This window comes from Gossypium hirsutum, chromosome D02 (assembly GCF_007990345.1).
Source record: "Gossypium hirsutum isolate 1008001.06 chromosome D02, Gossypium_hirsutum_v2.1, whole genome shotgun sequence".
Classification (NCBI taxonomy): Eukaryota; Viridiplantae; Streptophyta; class Magnoliopsida; order Malvales; family Malvaceae; genus Gossypium; species Gossypium hirsutum.
In genome coordinates this window covers 2,922,182-2,939,616 of record NC_053438.1, presented here as the reverse complement: position 1 = coordinate 2,939,616, position 17,435 = coordinate 2,922,182, and the positions used below count along the sequence as shown (strand labels likewise).

The 17,435-nt window shown below is 35.4% G+C and overlaps 2 protein-coding genes across 4 annotated transcripts; one reads left to right on the top strand and one right to left on the bottom strand.

The window, feature by feature from the left end:
• The first annotated feature begins 1,745 nt into the window (after positions 1–1,745).
• LOC121214419 (cytochrome P450 CYP749A22-like) lies at positions 1,746–2,989 on the top strand. The gene is made up of 2 exons (XM_041088032.1): positions 1,746–2,341; positions 2,410–2,989. Exons 1-2 carry the CDS (start codon positions 2,030–2,032, stop codon positions 2,437–2,439), a joined length of 342 nt encoding a protein of 113 aa, XP_040943966.1. The 5' UTR covers positions 1,746–2,029; the 3' UTR covers positions 2,440–2,989.
• Positions 2,990–5,758: 2,769 nt separating this feature from the next.
• LOC107934439 (receptor-like protein 7) lies at positions 5,759–16,243 on the bottom strand. 3 transcript variants are annotated; one of them, XR_005910026.1, is made up of 6 exons: positions 12,635–15,902; positions 12,428–12,466; positions 12,271–12,338; positions 6,963–7,218; positions 6,146–6,864; positions 5,759–6,062 (listed from the first exon to the last, which is right to left on the bottom strand). XR_005910026.1 is itself a non-coding variant. In XM_016866870.2 (2 exons), exon 1 carries the CDS (start codon positions 16,234–16,236, stop codon positions 12,667–12,669), a length of 3,570 nt encoding a protein of 1,189 aa, XP_016722359.1. In that variant the 5' UTR covers positions 16,237–16,243; the 3' UTR covers positions 12,181–12,466; positions 12,635–12,666. The 3 variants fall into 3 exon arrangements, 1 of the variants encoding a protein (XP_016722359.1); XR_001693899.2 differs by lacking the exons at positions 5,759–6,062; positions 6,146–6,864; positions 6,963–7,218 and having other exon boundaries at positions 12,181–12,338; XM_016866870.2 differs by lacking the exons at positions 5,759–6,062; positions 6,146–6,864; positions 6,963–7,218 and having other exon boundaries at positions 12,181–12,466; positions 12,635–16,243.
• Positions 16,244–17,435: the final 1,192 nt, after the last annotated feature.

The following is a 17,435-nucleotide window of genomic DNA, read 5'->3' as shown; positions in this document are numbered from 1 at the left end:
TCCCAGTGAACCAACACTGTATGTGAAGAAGAACCAAGCTGAAACTCAGCTTATTCTGTCACTCTATGTTGATGATCTATTGGTAACTGGAGGAGATAGAAGAATGCTGGAAGATTTCAAAAGAAAAATGATGGAAATGTTTGAAATGTCTGATTTAGGCAGAATGAACTACTTCCTTGGAATGGAAGTGAACCAAACAGAAAAGGGAATCTTTCTTAGTCAGAGTTCTTTTACTATGAAGATCCTGGACAAGTTCTCTATGAAGAACTGCAAGCCAACAAGCACACCAATGGCTGTTGGAGTGAAGCTTTCGAGGCAAGGGAGTGGTGAACCAATTTGTGAGACCATGTACAAGAGTCTCATTGGTAGTCTGTTGTATTTGACTGCCACAAGGCCCGATATCATGTTTGCTGTTAGTGTGCTATCAAGATACATGAATTGCTGCAATGATCAGCACTTTCGAGCAGCTAAAGAGTGCTGAGATACATCAAAGGCACCATTGGTCATGGTGTATTGTTCAAAAGGGCTGAAAACATGAAGCTAATAGGCTATGTTGATAGTGACTGGGCTGGATCAAGTGATGACATGAGGAGCACATCCGGATATGCATTCAGTCTTGGCTCAGGCATGTTTTGCTGGAGTTCTAAGAAACAAAGTCTGGTGGCACAATCAACAGCAGAAGCTGAATATGTTGCTGCTGCATCTGCTGTGAACCAAGCCATATGGCTTAGAAAAATCTTGACTGATTTAAACCAAAACCAAAAGGAGGCAACAGAGATTTATTGTGACAACAAATCTGCTGTTGCAATTGCAAAAAATCCCATTTTTCATGGCAGAACCAAGCACTTCAATATTAAGTTGCATGTTATAAGGGAGATGGAACAAGCTCATGAAATCGAGCTGATTCATTGCAATTCAGAAGTGCAAATTGCTGATATCTTCACAAAGGCACTCAATGTGTCTAAATTTGTTAAATTCAAAAGGGAATTAGGTGTTACTAGCATGGAAACTAAGGAGGAGTGTTAAGTTTAGTTCCCATGCAAAGGTGGCCATGCACGACATGCAAAGGTGGTCATGCTCCTGGAATCGCAGCAAGCAGTGGTGCCATGGTGTGCAGCAACTGAAGTTTGAAGCTGCCAATCTATTTGCTGTTTTTAGTTCCATTTTGATTGTTTTGTAATCTAGTTCATGTTGAACTAAGTAGGTAAATGTTTTGATATTGATTGACTGAAAAGTCAGCATTGCAAGTTGTACAAGCTAATCTTGTAAGTTTCAATGCAAATTAGTGGAGTTAGGTAGTTGATTAGGTGATTACTTGTTTGATTTACTAGTTGACTGATATATGTAATGGCTTAATGCCTTGTTGATGCGTTAATGAAAGATATCAGCTCATTTTTCATTCAATCTTCTTCTCTCTTTTCTGTTTTTTCACTTGCTAGTTTCATCTTTCTGTTTTCTGCTTCCGAGCTTGCTTCTTCACCAAGGCTCGAGGCTTACTACTCCAGCAAGACTAGAAACAGCTTGTTGCTGCCTCTTGCACCAACACTTAGTTAGTTTGAACTAAGTTGGTAATATGTTTGATGTAATCAGGTGCTGATAGATTGATAAATCAGCTTACCTATGTGTGCAAGTTATGTTTAACTAGTTTCAAGACTACTTAGTGGTAGTAGGTAATGTTTAGGTAACAATTTGTTTATTTTTGACCAGCTCATGTCTGGTATATGTATTGGCATTATGCCATCTTTCAAGTTAATGAAAAATTCATCAAAGATTCAACATCAAACTCTCTCTTCTTGCTTTTCTTTTGTCTTTCAAGTTCGATTCTCTTTTGTTTGCTCAGCAACTATCGAGCTTTCAAGCTCAAGGAACTGCTTACTTCCTTCATTTTTCACATTCTTAGTTCCAACATGTTCTCAATCCCCATGGATATAGTTTTCTCCGTATATATGGCTGACCTTGATTTGCTTTATGGTAATCTGCTGATTTGCTAGAGTCTGAAAAACTTGAAAAAGGCATACAAAATTGTGTGATGGAGATAATTAAGAAAACAGAAAACAAAGTTGTGAGTGGAGAAGCTGACAGCTTCGGTGATGATTATCTGGGATTACTTGTAAATGCTTATCATGATTTGAATGATAAAAACAAGCTTTCATTAGAAGACTCGGTAGGTGAATGCAAAACAATCTACTTTGCTGGACAATCAACTCTAGGTTCATTGCTTTCATGGATAGTCCTACATTTGGCAATCCATGGAGATTGGCAAGACAAAGCAAGAAGAGAGGTGATTGACATATTTGGTAACCAAAATCCACTTCTTGAAGGCATCACCAAACTCAAAACGGTAAGTAAACTATAACCAGGTATTTAAATAGTGATCGCTACACTAACATATTTCGTTTTTGCAAACAGATGTTTATGATCATCAATGGAACTATCTAAGATTGTATGGTCCAATAAATGGCCTGCCAAGAGAAGTTGCAGGAGAAGTTCAGTTAGGAAAGCTAGTCTTGCCTGCTAATATAGATACTCTGGTTCTAAACAGCGGACTTTATCGTGACCCTTATTTGTGGGGTGATGATGTGCATCTTTTTAAACCGGAGAGATTCTCCGAAAGGATTGCCAAAGCTACCAACTACAATGCGACTGGATCGGGACCTCGATCTTGTGTTGGTATGACCTTTGCAATGATAGAAACTAAGGTTGTACTCTCCATGATTTTACAACGTTACACCGTTACCCTCTACCCTATGTCCACTCTCCAATACCTATTATTTCCCTTGTACCACAACATGGAATTCAAGTAATACTTGAGTCACTGCATAATAATGCTTGTAGTACATAGTTGTTAAGAAATAGGGGTTTAGCATAATTGGTTTATGTTTGTTTTTTATTAGAATAAAGACATGTTTAGATTATCTATTAATACAAGTCGTTTTTCTGTATTATGATTCGACCATATAATAACACTTAGTATTAGTTAAAAGTTTAATAATCAATAAGCTAATATTTACTCCTCTTTTGTTTTACATGTAAAAAGTATTGAGAATAATATACAAAAGATATTAATGTATTTAATTGATATTTTATTAAACAATTTTGTTAAAAATATATAAATATACAAAGACGAATCTCCTATACTTTGGACAACTAGATTCTAGTAGCACATATAGGACTTGTCCTTCTACTAAAACCCATTTTACAAGCCAAGAAGATCTTGTACACAATTTCGTTGAAAGAATCATATTTAAATTTGTTATTTGAAATTTGGTCATCAATGAAGATGTCTTACGATATTATAAAATTTTCATTTCTTTAGAAAATGCACTCCAATTCCAAATTTCTCTCTCTCTTTTTTCTTCTTCAAATTTTATAAAATCAATTGAAATTCGATGAAATTAATGAATACTAAAAATTTTATCACACGCGTTTACATGTAAAAGTCACAAATTTAAAACACAAATGTGTATTTAAAATAACACAATAAATAATGAAACATATAGTTTGAAATTTGATGACTCTTTATCATTTGATCATTTCGGACTATATCTTGCTTACATTTGCTTAGTTTTTTTTTTTAGTGTTTTTATATGTTTTAAATTCATTTTAGTTTATTTTACTTTTTTTATGTTTGCATAGTAAACATGATGTGTTTTTAGTGTTTTCACACATTTAGTTTCAATAAGATGTTTCATGTGGCATTTGCAAGTAAAATAGGTTTGGGAATATGTCAATACATGGAACCATGAGATTAAATACATTAAGCCTAAAGTTGATCCAATTTGATGAGTGACAGTTCAATGCTTAAAGATTCAAAATGTGTAATTTGGGCACATTCAGAACTCCTGATCGGAACACTATTTTGGGTGTACTTTATATTGTCGAAAGGGGTTTTGAAAATCTATTCAAATATTGGAACACCAATGCTAAAACGCATCAGGGAGAAATCCAAAAGTAAAAAAAAAAATTACAAGCTTCAAATTGATGGACAATTTTATAGCATTTTTGTATTTGGATCATATCTTCTAATATATTTAGAGTTTAGAGTTGAAATTTTTACAATGAATGTACAAGATGCAGATATGCAATCAACTTTCTTTGATTTTTTGCTTTGAGAGTTATTAACTTGAACAAAAGAAGTCAACAAATAACATGTGAAAAATGATTCAAAAAGATGACAAAGAAGCGGGCCTAGCAATTTATTACTAGCAAGTCCTTTGCATTGTCATTTTCCTCTTCCCAAATCTCTATAAACAACCTTTAGTTTTAGAATAGAAGGCATCGTGGAGTTGAGATCAAGATCATTTTCCTGTTAATTTTTGTTTGTTTCTTTATCCTTGTAAAATCTCAAGTTTCTTATATCTATTATGTATTTTTCATCTAAGTTTGAGTTGTTGTATTTTGTTATGTTATTTTAAGTTTTCAATGTTGAGATAACAGGGTGAGACTCTTGGAAAATATTAAGGTAAATTTCATCATCATTTGAGATAAAATTAATTATCAATCACTTGTCATAACCATACTTGCAAAGTAAGATTTTTTATTTATTTGTTATAGACAATAGATGGCACAATGAATGCTTAGATAAATTAACCTTGGTTTGTTGAAGACATAAAAATTGGTATAATAAATATTTGAGTTCTTTTTTATAAATTTTGAAGTTATTAAGTGGTTATAACATCATATGTTATATTTTGCTCTGCATTTAAACAGTTGAACTTTCATTATTGCATCATACTTTGCTTATTGATTCATTTGCTGAATTCTTGGGCTTATCAGACAATCATATTGGACACTTATTTGATGGCATACCTTTACTTATAGATTCATATTCTTAATTATTGGATGTAAGTTGCTAAATTATCCTATTGGAACCTTTGTGTGGATGCTAATTGAGCAATAACATTAAGTATTAAAATTTAATCTTAATATGATACAAAAATTGGATTCTCTAACCTCAAAACATTTTCTTTCTAGATATATATTTTTTAGTTTTTTTATTTACATTTCTAGTGTTTTTTCTCCTACATTCATTTTTGACACTCATTCCAAAATTAAGTATTTGTTTTAGCATAATACTTGTACCTTTTAAGTTCTAAGCAACTTTCCTATGGATCGAACTCGGCGCCTCGAGATTTTATTGCTCGAATATAATCTACACTTAGGCTGTAAACTTAGAAAACGTCTGTCAAAACTAATTAGTGATAACACATGAAATATTTATGTTACTACAATAAAAAATTAAATTACTTATCATAATATCGTCATCAATCTTGAATTAGTGTCGAATTAAAAAAAAGTTATGCTAAGTCTTTGATGTGACATGTTAATTTTTGTCCATTTTCTTGATTACCATAACCTACACAAACACACACCTCAAAAAAGAAAAAAAAAGCATTAATGGTTTATTTTCAAGCTAAATTATGAAGGGGAATAAGTCAAATATTTACAATTATTATACTTTCTGATTTGAATTTTCATAAATAATTTGATTCTTAAAAATATAAAAGTGTACCATTCAATTCTTTCAATTAAATTTTGGTATTGCGCCCAAAAGAACAAAATAAAATTAATTTATCAATAGGTTTTTTTAGTCCTAATTTATTAATGAGTATCAAAATTATAAATATGTCCGGATTTATCAAAGGGTTAATTCACTTGATGTCCCTAAATGATAGATTAAATTTTAAATTAATATTTAAACTTTAAAAATATATTTAAATCATCGAATTGTAAGTAATTGAAAATTTTAATTTTGGACTAACAAAGAAAATAATACACTAATTATTATTTTTATCATAGTATTACATACAAGGTTTAATTGGACAGTATTTTTTAAACTAATAAAATTATCATTGAAAGGATAAATAAATTAATATAAAAACAAATGTTGGGCTGCACTAAAACCCGGACCAACAGGTCCACCCTTTACACCCGGACCTATAACCCAACACGTGTTTGAAAAAATATAAAGCCAATGGCCCTTTACACAGTCGGTCCAATGACCATCAGATATGGCTTTCATCAATGTCATGTCATCAAATCTCCTTAGCTGTACAGACATTCTGAAGAAGAAAAAATTTGAAGTTAAAGTAAATTGCATATAAAAGAAAGCTTGGAAATTCAGTAGTAGTTAAACATTACATACCCCAAATGGCTTGTGAATTGAAGCAAGGCATGCCATCATCCTATATGTCTTCAAATATCTGCAACTGCCAATGATAATTCAACCACATCCTCTACTGTATGCACATTAAAGTCCTATAAACCTGATACTATTGATGGTAAATTCCATTGTCAAGATTTAAGAATATGCTTTCTCAACATCTGCATCAGAATCAAAACCAGATACAAAATAAAGCATTACCATCTTGTAATATAACATCTAGTAGGTTCTTGGACAATGTGAATCTACCAACACCAAGCAATACCATGCTCAGGGGCTGCATAAATTGCAAAATAAGCTTTTCAACTATATAGCAATTCCCAGGAACAAGGAAAAAAGAGGCTTCAGCCTAGCATTGCTGCCTTTGCTTCAAATCCCCCAACTTAGTGTTGTATGAGGATCAGAACTAATCTCACTATCAGGAAATAATATTGCATCATTCTGAAAGACGAAACATTCGAGGTACTGCAGTTTGACCTTCAAACTTATTCAGAGACAAACTCAGTGCCCAAGTCTCATTCATTTGAACAAATAATTGTAAACATGTAAGTGTGTTTGTTTGTATGTATATATATTTACCTGGTGAAGAATTTCAGAACCAGGAGGAACAAGAACCAACCAAGGACCCTTTGTCACCTCTTGCATCTCTCTGTTCAAAAACTCTTTTGGTGATGCGAAACGCCATCTCTGATTTTAGACACCTGTTACAATTCTATTATTATACTTTGGGTTGTTTCTATTTGAAATGCCACCACTTACATGCAATCACTTGAAGCTTAGGGGGATAGAGGTCATTTACCTATGACAGAATATGATACAAAAGTCAAACCACCAAGGATATAACTTCTGCAATTTTATAGAAACCCAACGGTAGTTCAACCACACCCTCTCCTATAATTCAACAAGCACGTTTTTGAAGCAGATGAATCCCATTTAATGAAAGAAAATCTCTCTTTGTTCCTTTGGAATTCAAATTCCATTGTTGCTAGAACAGCATTTTTAGATCTTGTCACATTAACCTGGACTGAGTGATCAACAAAAAATTCCGCTGGGACCTGGATGCAAAATGAATTAATAGTTATACACTGTTGAAAGGTGGTTAGCATGCAGCATTGAAGACCACCATGCAGAAGCAGCAGTTTGTACGAGAAAGCAAGGATGTTTAGTTTCATTTGAATTTTTTTTGTTTATGTAATGTAATCTAGTTCATTTTGAACTATGATAAGATGATATTTGATGTAAACTTGATGGTGATTGAGCTGTTTACCAGCTTTATTCATTTGCACAAGTTATCATTCCAATTTACTAGGAAACTTAGTGGTAGTAGGTATAGTTTTGGTTAACCTACTGTCTTGACAAGCTAGAAGCTTGATTTATGTATTGGCATTAAGCCATTTTTTGATGAATGAATTTAATCAAGTTTTCATTCAAAAACTCTCTCTATTCTTCTTGCTTTATTCTTTTTAGTTTTCTGTTTGTTTCTGCTGCAAGTCACGACACTTGCTGCTCAAGCAATAGGCTGAAACTTGTTGTTAGTTGCTCTCAGCTCCAACAATTGGTATCTAGAGCCCTTGTCTTAGTGGACCTGTTGTTTCAAACCAAGGAACCTGATGGCCTCTTCAGGATTTTCACCAGCTGCACCACCTGTCTTCAATGGAGAAGGATTCCATATTTGGGTAGTCAAAATGAAGACTTACCTGCAGGCATTCGACCTATAGGAGGTAGTCAATTCAGATGCAGAGCCAGCACCTCTCAGAGCAAATCCAACAGTTGCTCAAATGAGGCAACATGCTGATGAAAGAACAAAAAGGCACAAGGCCATGTCATGCATACAAAACTGTGTTTCAGATGTGATTTTCACAAGAATCATGGCTTGTGAAACACCAAAGGAGGCTTGGGACAAGCTGAAAGAAGAGTTTCAAGGGACTGAGAGAACAAGGCAACAACAGCTTCTCAACTTGAGAAGGGACTTTGAAAATCTCAAGATGAAAGAAGAAGAAACAGTCAAGCAGTATTCAGACAGAATTATGGCTGTTGTAAACAGCATAAGGCTCCTTGGAGAGCAGTTCAATGAAGCTAGGATAGTGGAGAAGGTTATAGCAACTCTGCCTGAGAGGTATGAGGCAAAAATCTCATCTCTCGAAGACTCAAGGGACCTGTCCACCATCTCCCTGACAGAGTTGATCAATGCTCTATATGCTCAAGAGCAGAGGAGAGCAAGCAGACTGGAGGAGCACCAAGAAGGTGCCTTTCAGGCAAGAACAAATACTGCCTACAAAGGCAAGAAGGCCTGGAGAGACAAGCCAAAGAATGATGCTGCAAGGAGCAATGACCAGCCCTGCAGACATTGCAAGAGGCCAGGTCATCCAGAAGACAGATGCTGGTTCAGACCAGATGCAGTATGCCAACACTGCAAGAAGAAGGGCCATGTTGAAAGGGTTTGCAAAAATAGAACCAAGCCAAGGCAGAGTCAATTTCAACAACCAAAGGTTGAAGCTCGAGTAGCTGAAGACAGCAGTGATCAAGAAGAGCAGGTCTTTGCTGTTTCTTGCTTAGCTGCTGAGAAGAAATGCTCAAAAGGTTGGTTGCTGGACAGTGGATGCACAAACCACATGTCACCAGATGCAACCATTTTCAAAACTTTGGACAGAACCTGTAAAACCAAAGTAAAAATTGGAAATGGTCAGTTTATAAAGGCTAAAGGAAAAGGGGATGTGCAGATATACACTCCTACAGGCATCAAAGTCATCTCGAATGTGCTATTAGTACCTGAGATTGACAGAAATCTTCTCAGCATAGCTCAACTTCTAGAGAAAGGATACTCAGTTGTGTTTAAGCAGAAAGAATGCCAAATTTTTGATCCAAATGGATCAAATTTCATGACAGTCACCATGACTGACAAGTGCTTTGAAGTGGAATGGCCAGATGACTCACATTCAGCCTGTATTGCCTCCATTGATGACTCCAAGCTATGGCACCAAAGGCTTGGACATGTTAACTTCAAATCAATGGCTCAGATGATTAATGAAGAATTAGCTGAAAACTTCATCAAAACCGTGAAGAATGATGAAATTTGTGAAGTGTGCCAGCAAGGAAAGCAAGCAAGATTGCCATTTCCTGCAAACACAGCATGGAGAGCATCAGAGAAGCTGCAGCTTGTACACACTGATGTGTGTGGACCAATGAAGACCGAATCTCTCAATGGGAACAGGTACTTTATTCTTTTCATAGATGATCATACAAGATATTGTTGGATTTACTTTATGAAACAAAAATCAGAAGTTGCTCATGTGTTTTTGAAGTTCAAAGCTGCTGTTGAAACTGAAATTGGCCACAAACTTAAGACACTAAGGTCAGATAATGGAACTGAGTATACCTCAGCTCAGTTTCAACTCTATTGTAAGAATGCAGGCATTAAATACCAACTGACCAATGTATATACACCTCAACAAAATGGGGTCAGTGAAAGAAAAAACAGAAGTTTGATGAACATGGCAAGGTGCCTCCTGTTTGAGAAAAATCTGCCTAAAACCCTGTGGGCTGAAGCAGTAAACACTGCAGTCTATCTTCAAAATAGACTTCCAACTAAAGCCCTAGCTCAGAAAACTCCATTTGAAGCTTGGTTTGGGTTCAAACCATCACTGGCTCATCTCAGAACCTTTGGTTGCATATGTTATGCACAAGTTCCAGCTGTGAAAAGAGGAAAGCTGGATAAAAGAACTCAAGTAGGGATTCTGATAGGCTACAGTGCAGTTAAAAAGGGCTATAGAATGCTAGAACCTTCTACAAATAAGATCCTTGTGAGTAGAGATGTTGTGTTCAATGAGAAGGCATGCTGGAACTGGGATAAAATGAACCAGAGGCTGTAACTGAAGAACTTGCATTTGATCAAGTTGGAACTAATCAAGACACATTTGAAATGGATGTGGATGATGAACCAATCAGAGGAACTCGATCATTGGCTGATGTTTATGAAAGAGCTCAAGTAGCCATGGTAGAACCAAGTTGTTTTGAAGAGGCAGAAAGTCAACAAGGCTGGAAGCAAGCAATGATAGAAGAGATCAGCATGATAGAAAAGAATCAAACTTGGAATCTAGTTGAAAGGCCAGCAAACAGGAAAATCATTGGAGTTAAATGGGTTTATCGAGTCAAGCAGAATGCTGATGGAAGCTTAAACAAATTAAAGGCAAGGTTAGTTGTCAAAGGCTTTAGTCAAAGGTATGGATTAGACTACCTGGAAACTTTTGCACCAGTGGCCAGGCTTGACACCATCAGATTGGTAGTGGCATTAGCAGCACAAAGGGAGTGGAAGATACATCAGCTTGATGTAAAGTCAGCATTTCTAAATAGATCCCTTGAAGAAGAGATTTATGTGGAACAACCTCAAGGTTTTGAAGTGACTGGTAGAGAAGATATGGTATATAAGCTGAACAAAGCCTTGTATGGCTTGAAACAGGCTCCAAGAGCCTGGTATAGCAAGATTGACAACTATTTGATCAGTGTGGGATTTGAGAGGAGTATTAGCGAGCCAACTCTGTATGTCAAAAAGACCAAGGCAGAAACTCAGCTCATTGTCTCATTATATGTCGATGACCTATTGGTGACAGGAGGAGATCAAGATATGCTGGTCAGTTTTAAAGCCAAAATGCAACAGCATTTTGAGATGTCAGATCTTGGGTTGATGTCCTACTTCTTAGGCATGGAAGTAACGCAAGCTGAGAAAGGAATTTGGCTAAGTCAGAAGACTTTTGCTATGAAGATTCTCAGAAAATTCTCAATGGAGAATTGCAAAGCTACCAACACACCAATAGCTGTTGGAGGAAAGCTATCGAGTCAAGAGATTTTTGAACCAGTGTGTGAGACAACTTACAGAAGTCTGATTGGTTGTTTGTTATATCTTACTGCCACTAGACCAGACATAATGTATGCTGTGAGCTTACTCTCGAGATTCATGCATTGCTGCAATGAAAGTCATTTTAAAGCAGGCAAGAGAATTCTCAGGTACATTAAGGGAACCCTGAGCTATGGAATGTTGTATACCAAGGCCAAGCATTCAAATTTGATTGGTTACAGTGACAGTGATTGGGCAGGCTCAGTGGACGATATGAAAAGCACTTCAGGCTATTTTTTCAATCTTGGCTCAGCAGTATTTTGTTGGAGTTCAAAGAAACAAGCACTGGTGGCTCAATCTACCGCAGAAGCAGAATATGTAGCAGCTGCTGCAGCAGTCAATCAAGCCATTTGGCTTAGAAAAATTCTAGTCGATCTCAACCTTGAACAAGAGGAAGCAACAGAGATAATGTGTGACAATCAATCGGCTGTTGCAATTGCAAAGAACCCTGTTTTTCATGGGAGGACAAAACATTTTAACATTAAGCTTCATGCAGTTCGAGAAATGCAACAAGCTCATGAAGTGAAACTGGTTCATTGCAGTTCTGATGAACAATTAGCTGATATTTTAACAAAACCTCTTAATGTTTCAAGGTTTCAAAGCTTAAGAATGAAGATGGGAGTTAGCAACATGCTAACCAAGGAGGAGTGTTGAAAGGTGGTTAGCATGCAGCATTGAAGACCACCATGCAGAAGCAGCAGTTTGTACGAGAAAGCAAGGATGTTTAGTTTCATTTGAATTTTTTGTTTATGTAATGTAATCTAGTTCATTTTGAACTATGATAAGATGATATTTGATGTAAACTTGATGGTGATTGAGCTGTTTACCAGCTTTATTCATTTGCACAAGTTATCATTCCAATTTACTAGGAAACTTAGTGGTAGTAGGTATAGTTTTGGTTAACCTACTGTCTTGACAAGCTAGAAGCTTGATTTATGTATTGGCATTAAGCCATTTTTGATGAATGAATTTAATCAAGTTTTCATTCAAAAACTCTCTCTATTCTTCTTGCTTTATTCTTTTTAGTTTTCTGTTTGTTTCTGCTGCAAGTCACGACACTTGCTGCTCAAGCAATAGGCTGAAACTTGTTGTTAGTTGCTCTCAGCTCCAACATACACTCATGCCAAGCTACAAAAGGAAAAAAGTGCATATAAAAGCAAAATTACAAGCCAGTGCATTGATCTTGTTAGGATCATTGCCTAGATTCTTCATGTACCTCATATCAGTCCATTCCATGTTATGGATCAAGTACCTATGCAATTCATCAAGGTAACTTTGTCGTTGCTACAAGAACAAATACAATATGATATGATAGTGAACTTTGTCAATATTTATTAAGAAAAAAAATGCTCATAGTCATAAGAAACTAGTACCGTCTGACTCTACTTTCCATGTCCTACTTCAAGTACCTCCTGCATGGCGAAATGGTAACATAAAATTACAATAGAGTCTGGAAAATGAATGTCAATGTACAAGTACGATATGATAGTGAACTTGGTAAAGACAGAGAAAAATGAGGTTATGAAAAACAATATATATATCAACAACTATCTTTTCAAATTAGAAAGACTAATGCTTACCAGCTAATTTTGAAACAAGAATTATGATGGAGTCACCTACATCTTGTTCTGTTTCTTTTCCCACCCTTTTTGAACTTGTTAACCCATTTGTTTCCCAACTCATTCAGCACTGTATATCCAATACATAGCCCAACGACCAATCCACTAGCGTAACCTATCAACACAATTTTCCAAGTAGACATAGCATATAACCATGAATCTTCATCTTCCCCGGGAAGTGGTGGCATTGGAAGACCAACTTCATTGCATTTCTTGGACAATGGTTGACCGCATAATTTTGGATTCCCACGGTAAGAATCATTTGAAAATGTAACGAACTGATTGCTTTGTGGTATGCTCCCTTCAAGTTGGTTGTAAGACAAGTTCAATGCTGCTAAGAAAGTTAAATCTGTAAGCTGTGGAGGAATCTTCCCTGACAGCTCATTCTGTGAGAGATCCAAAGACTCTAGATCTTTTAGGTTTTGAACTGCTACTGGGATTTCGTCGTCGAAGTTATTATACGACAAGTTTAGCACTTTGAGTGACCTCAAAATTTGTATTTCTTCTGGTATTCTCCCATGGAAACTATTGTTGGAAAGGTCAAGACAAGTAAGAATTGTCAAGACTTTTTGGTACAACATTTCAATCCCTTTATTAACAATTGTCACAGAATCTTGATAGTATTGCTCTCCGATATAAACCAGCTTAGCTTTGTCGTCATTTGTTATCTGCATCATTGCCTTCAAGCTTTGCAAAAATGCAATGGACAAGTCACCTGAAAAGTTGTTGGAAGCAGTGTCCAATATGCGTAGCTTTGGAAACCCACGTTCCGTGTCGAATTTTGTAATGGTGCCGTAGAATCTGTTTGCTCGCAAAATGAGAACCTTCAAGGAAGGCAGCTTCTCTAACCAAAATGGGAATGTATCATGAACCATATTATTTCCAAGGTCTAGAACCTCAAGTGCTGTGCAATTGGCTAATGATCTTGGCAGCTTCCCTTCCAATTTATTCCCACCTATTTTGAGTGACCTTAGTTGAGTGGCTTGAACGAAATCAATGGATAGTTCACCAGAAAACTGATTTGAAGCAATGTCCAACACATCCAAAGTTGGGAAAACAAATTTATGTTTAATTTGACCATAAAATCTGTTTTCCCGCAATATGAGAACTTTTAGCTCAGTCAGTTTCTCCAACCAAAAAGGGAATTTATCATGCATCATGTTGTTTCCCACATCCAAAACTTCAAGCTGAGTGCATTCCGCTAATGATCTTGGCAACTCTCCTTCCAATCTATTCTCACCAACGTTGAGAAGCCATAGTTGGGTTGCTTTTGAAAATTTTGGTAAGATTCCATTGAAATTATTTCCATGAAGATCCAACCGACTCAGAGCACTCATATTGCCCAAGCAATTTGGAATTGGGCCACTCAAATTGTTATAAGATGCATTGAAACCACTAAGTCGACTCATTTTGTATAAGCAATCTGGAATTGGGCCGCTCAAATTATTATTAGAGACATCGAAGTCAATGAGTTGACTCATATTGCATAAGCAATTTAGAATTGGGCCACTCAAATTGTTATGAGATGCAGTGAAATGCAAAAGTTGACTCAAATTGCAAATAGGTCTAGGTAAGGAGCTTTGTGAAGAAGTTGAACTCTGGTTGGGTAAAAGTTGGTCCAAAGATGAGAGATGGTTATTTGCAAGATTGAGATAATGCAAACTTTTCTTCCACGCCCAGTTTGGTATTGCACCACTTATTTTGTTATTTGAAAGGTCAAGTTCTGTTAAATTTTCTGGACTCCTTAAAATCTCTGGAAACAAACTTATGTTACAGAATTCTAGATACAATTCCCTCAACTTTGGAACGGAGAAGTTTGCATCACTTGAGGGAAGCTGATTTGGAAAATCAATCATATTGAAAGAAAGGTCAACCCATGAAAGGGTGCTCTTCCACAACCAATTAGGCACAACCCCATAGATATGATTGTTAGAAAGATCTAACTCAACCAACTTGTCTTGTGCTTTGATGAATTCGGGAAATTCAGTAAGGTTGCATGACCTTAGGCTTAGGCTCTCTAATAGGGGAAAAGTAAGACTTTCGTTGTGACTTTCGGTTACCAAGTTTACGTTCGACAGCGTCAGATCCCTCAAGTTATTCAATTGGACAGACATGTCAAGCTTCATAAAACTAAAGCTATTGCCTTCAATATGAAGCCTTTCAAGCCTTGGAAGTTGAAGCATTGACTTTGGGATTGGTCCTGTTAAATAATTATTGCCTATATATAGTACTTCAATCAAAGAAGAAGATGCATTGGGGAACTCATCAATTTTCCCAACCAATTGATTGTCTCCAAGATAAAAGGTCTTCAACGATGGAAGAGTAAATAAAGAAGAATGTATTGACCCAAAAAGCTTGTTCCCATCCAAATAGAGATTTACAAGATTAGGAACTCCAAATCTATGAAAAGAAGGGATTAAACCACTGAAATTATTATATCTTAGATCTAAGTTCACCAGGTGACTAAGATTTGCAATTGACGATGGAATGGGTCCAAAAATATTGCAATAAGAAAGCTCTAAATTTGTCAGGAACTTCAGATTTCCAATTGATTCAGGTAGTTTTCCACTAAAATTTGTATAAATAAGCGACAATCTCTGTAAAGCACTGTTTGAAGGAAATTCTGGCAACTCACCCATAAGTTGGAAGTTTAATGAAATGTCAATGCTTTGAATTTTTGGCAATAAGAGAATTCCGGTAGGAAAATGGCCACTCAAAGTGCAATCCCTCAAACTGAGAGAAACCAAACGACAGGAATTTACCAAGAAATTGGGAGGTAAATAAGAGATTGGGTTCCCATCAAGGACAAGTTTGGAAAGAAAAGAGAGTCTTGAGAGTGAAGAACATAATGGACCTTCTAAACCACAGCTTGACAGACTCAACACATGCAGGTCTGGAAGTACAAGAGATGTGGTTTCACACCATTTAGTACTTTGAGTCGAAATGTCGACACCATCCAAATAAAGCTCCGTGAGAAACTTCAAATTCTTGATAAATGTCTTGAAGTTTGGTTTCTCTAGTTTCAGAGATAGTAAATAATAATCATAACCATTTCTTTGATAGCAACTACCTTGATAGGATAGATCAAGAGAAACTAACCTTGTTAAGAATGAGATGTTCATTGGAATTTGGCCATGGAAACATGAGCTTGAAAGGTTGAGATGAGTAAGATTTTGGAGTTTATCAAACCCATACGAAAACAACGTGGTATTAAAGTTATTTCCAGCAAGGTTCAGATGTTGAAGATGATGGAGATTGAATATGGAGTGAAAGCTGCCTGAAAGGTTTTTGTAACTAAGATCAATGCCAACTACATGACCATAAGCATCACAAGTGACTCCTTCCCAAGAACAACAAACAGTGTTGGGATCCCAAAGCTCGAATTTGGAAGAGAAAGTAAAATTAGGGGCATAATAAAGATGATGCTGCAATTTCAACAGAAGAGATCTCTGGTCATCAAGGCATTGCTTAGGGAGATGAGTTTGAGGAGGTGAAAAAGACAAGACAAGAGGAAGGAAGCATGAGAAGAGAAAGAGTGAAATAAGGAAATGAAGAGTGTCCATATTTGGTGGGTGTGAAGGAGGATTGTTTCCATACAACTTATTTATACACAAATGTGTAGCTTACATACAATTTTTTTATTATTTTTGGACTAACCTAGAAAATGATGGTAAGCAATAGTATTCACGTTATTTAAGTCTATTTGAGATTCCAAATCTAAAGTAGCAACAAACATTCGTCAAATTAACAAAGAGAAAGTAGTTGAATTTGCTTTACGTCTTTCCTTTTTATTTCCTTCTCAACGTACTAAAGCAAGGGATAATAATAATAATATATTAAAGCTCTTAGTCATAATGCATGTATCATTTATTCTTAATCTTAACATTAATTTATTCCATTCACACTTAATTTTCTTTACATTAGTATTAGATCGATTGATATAGGTATTGTTATCAATGTAAAATGACGTAAGTTTGAGTGTGCTAAGACGTATTATACTCCTACTTTTGGATTAGAGTAGGGCTTTGGATGATTGTAAGTATTATCTAACAAAAGAAACATATTTAAAATTTCACTTTGAAGTTAATTAAAATTATAAAAAAAATGAAAAAATGGAGATGGTTCATTTTGCTCCATCTTTAGTCTATATGAATAATATTCCAAGGTTCCCGTCTTTTCTCCTTCAGCAATGGATTAAATTCTAAATTAACATCCCAACTTTAAAACATTTTAATAAAATCCTCAAAAATAACTGTCTAATTTGAAATTTTTAATAATTTTAATTTTGAACTAACAAAGAAAGTGATATTATTAGCCTTATTCTTAATTTTTTTGGCATGCATGTAAATGTAACAGTAAACAAATCTTGGTTTGATTAGAAAAAAATCAAATTTCGAGTTAATTGAATTAAATTATTCGAGTAAACTTAGATAAGTAATTTGAGTTTTGAGTTCGAATTGAGTTGAATTTTATAATTTGAATAACTCGAATAATTAAAATAACAAATTGGTGTAAATAAATTTTTGGTCCCTATCAAATATGAAAATGAACAAATTGGTCTCTATCAAGTTTTTTTTTTTGAAAAAGTTTTTAAATACACATGGTTTCAAATTTATGTGCTCTAACATGTATTAGTTATATTGTAACAATATTTTAAATTGACATGTTAAGTTTTTTTAAATTTAACTCGAACAATTTCACTCGACTTGATTCGAAAATTTTCAAAATCGAGTTAGGGTGGTAAAATAGGATTTGTCAACTC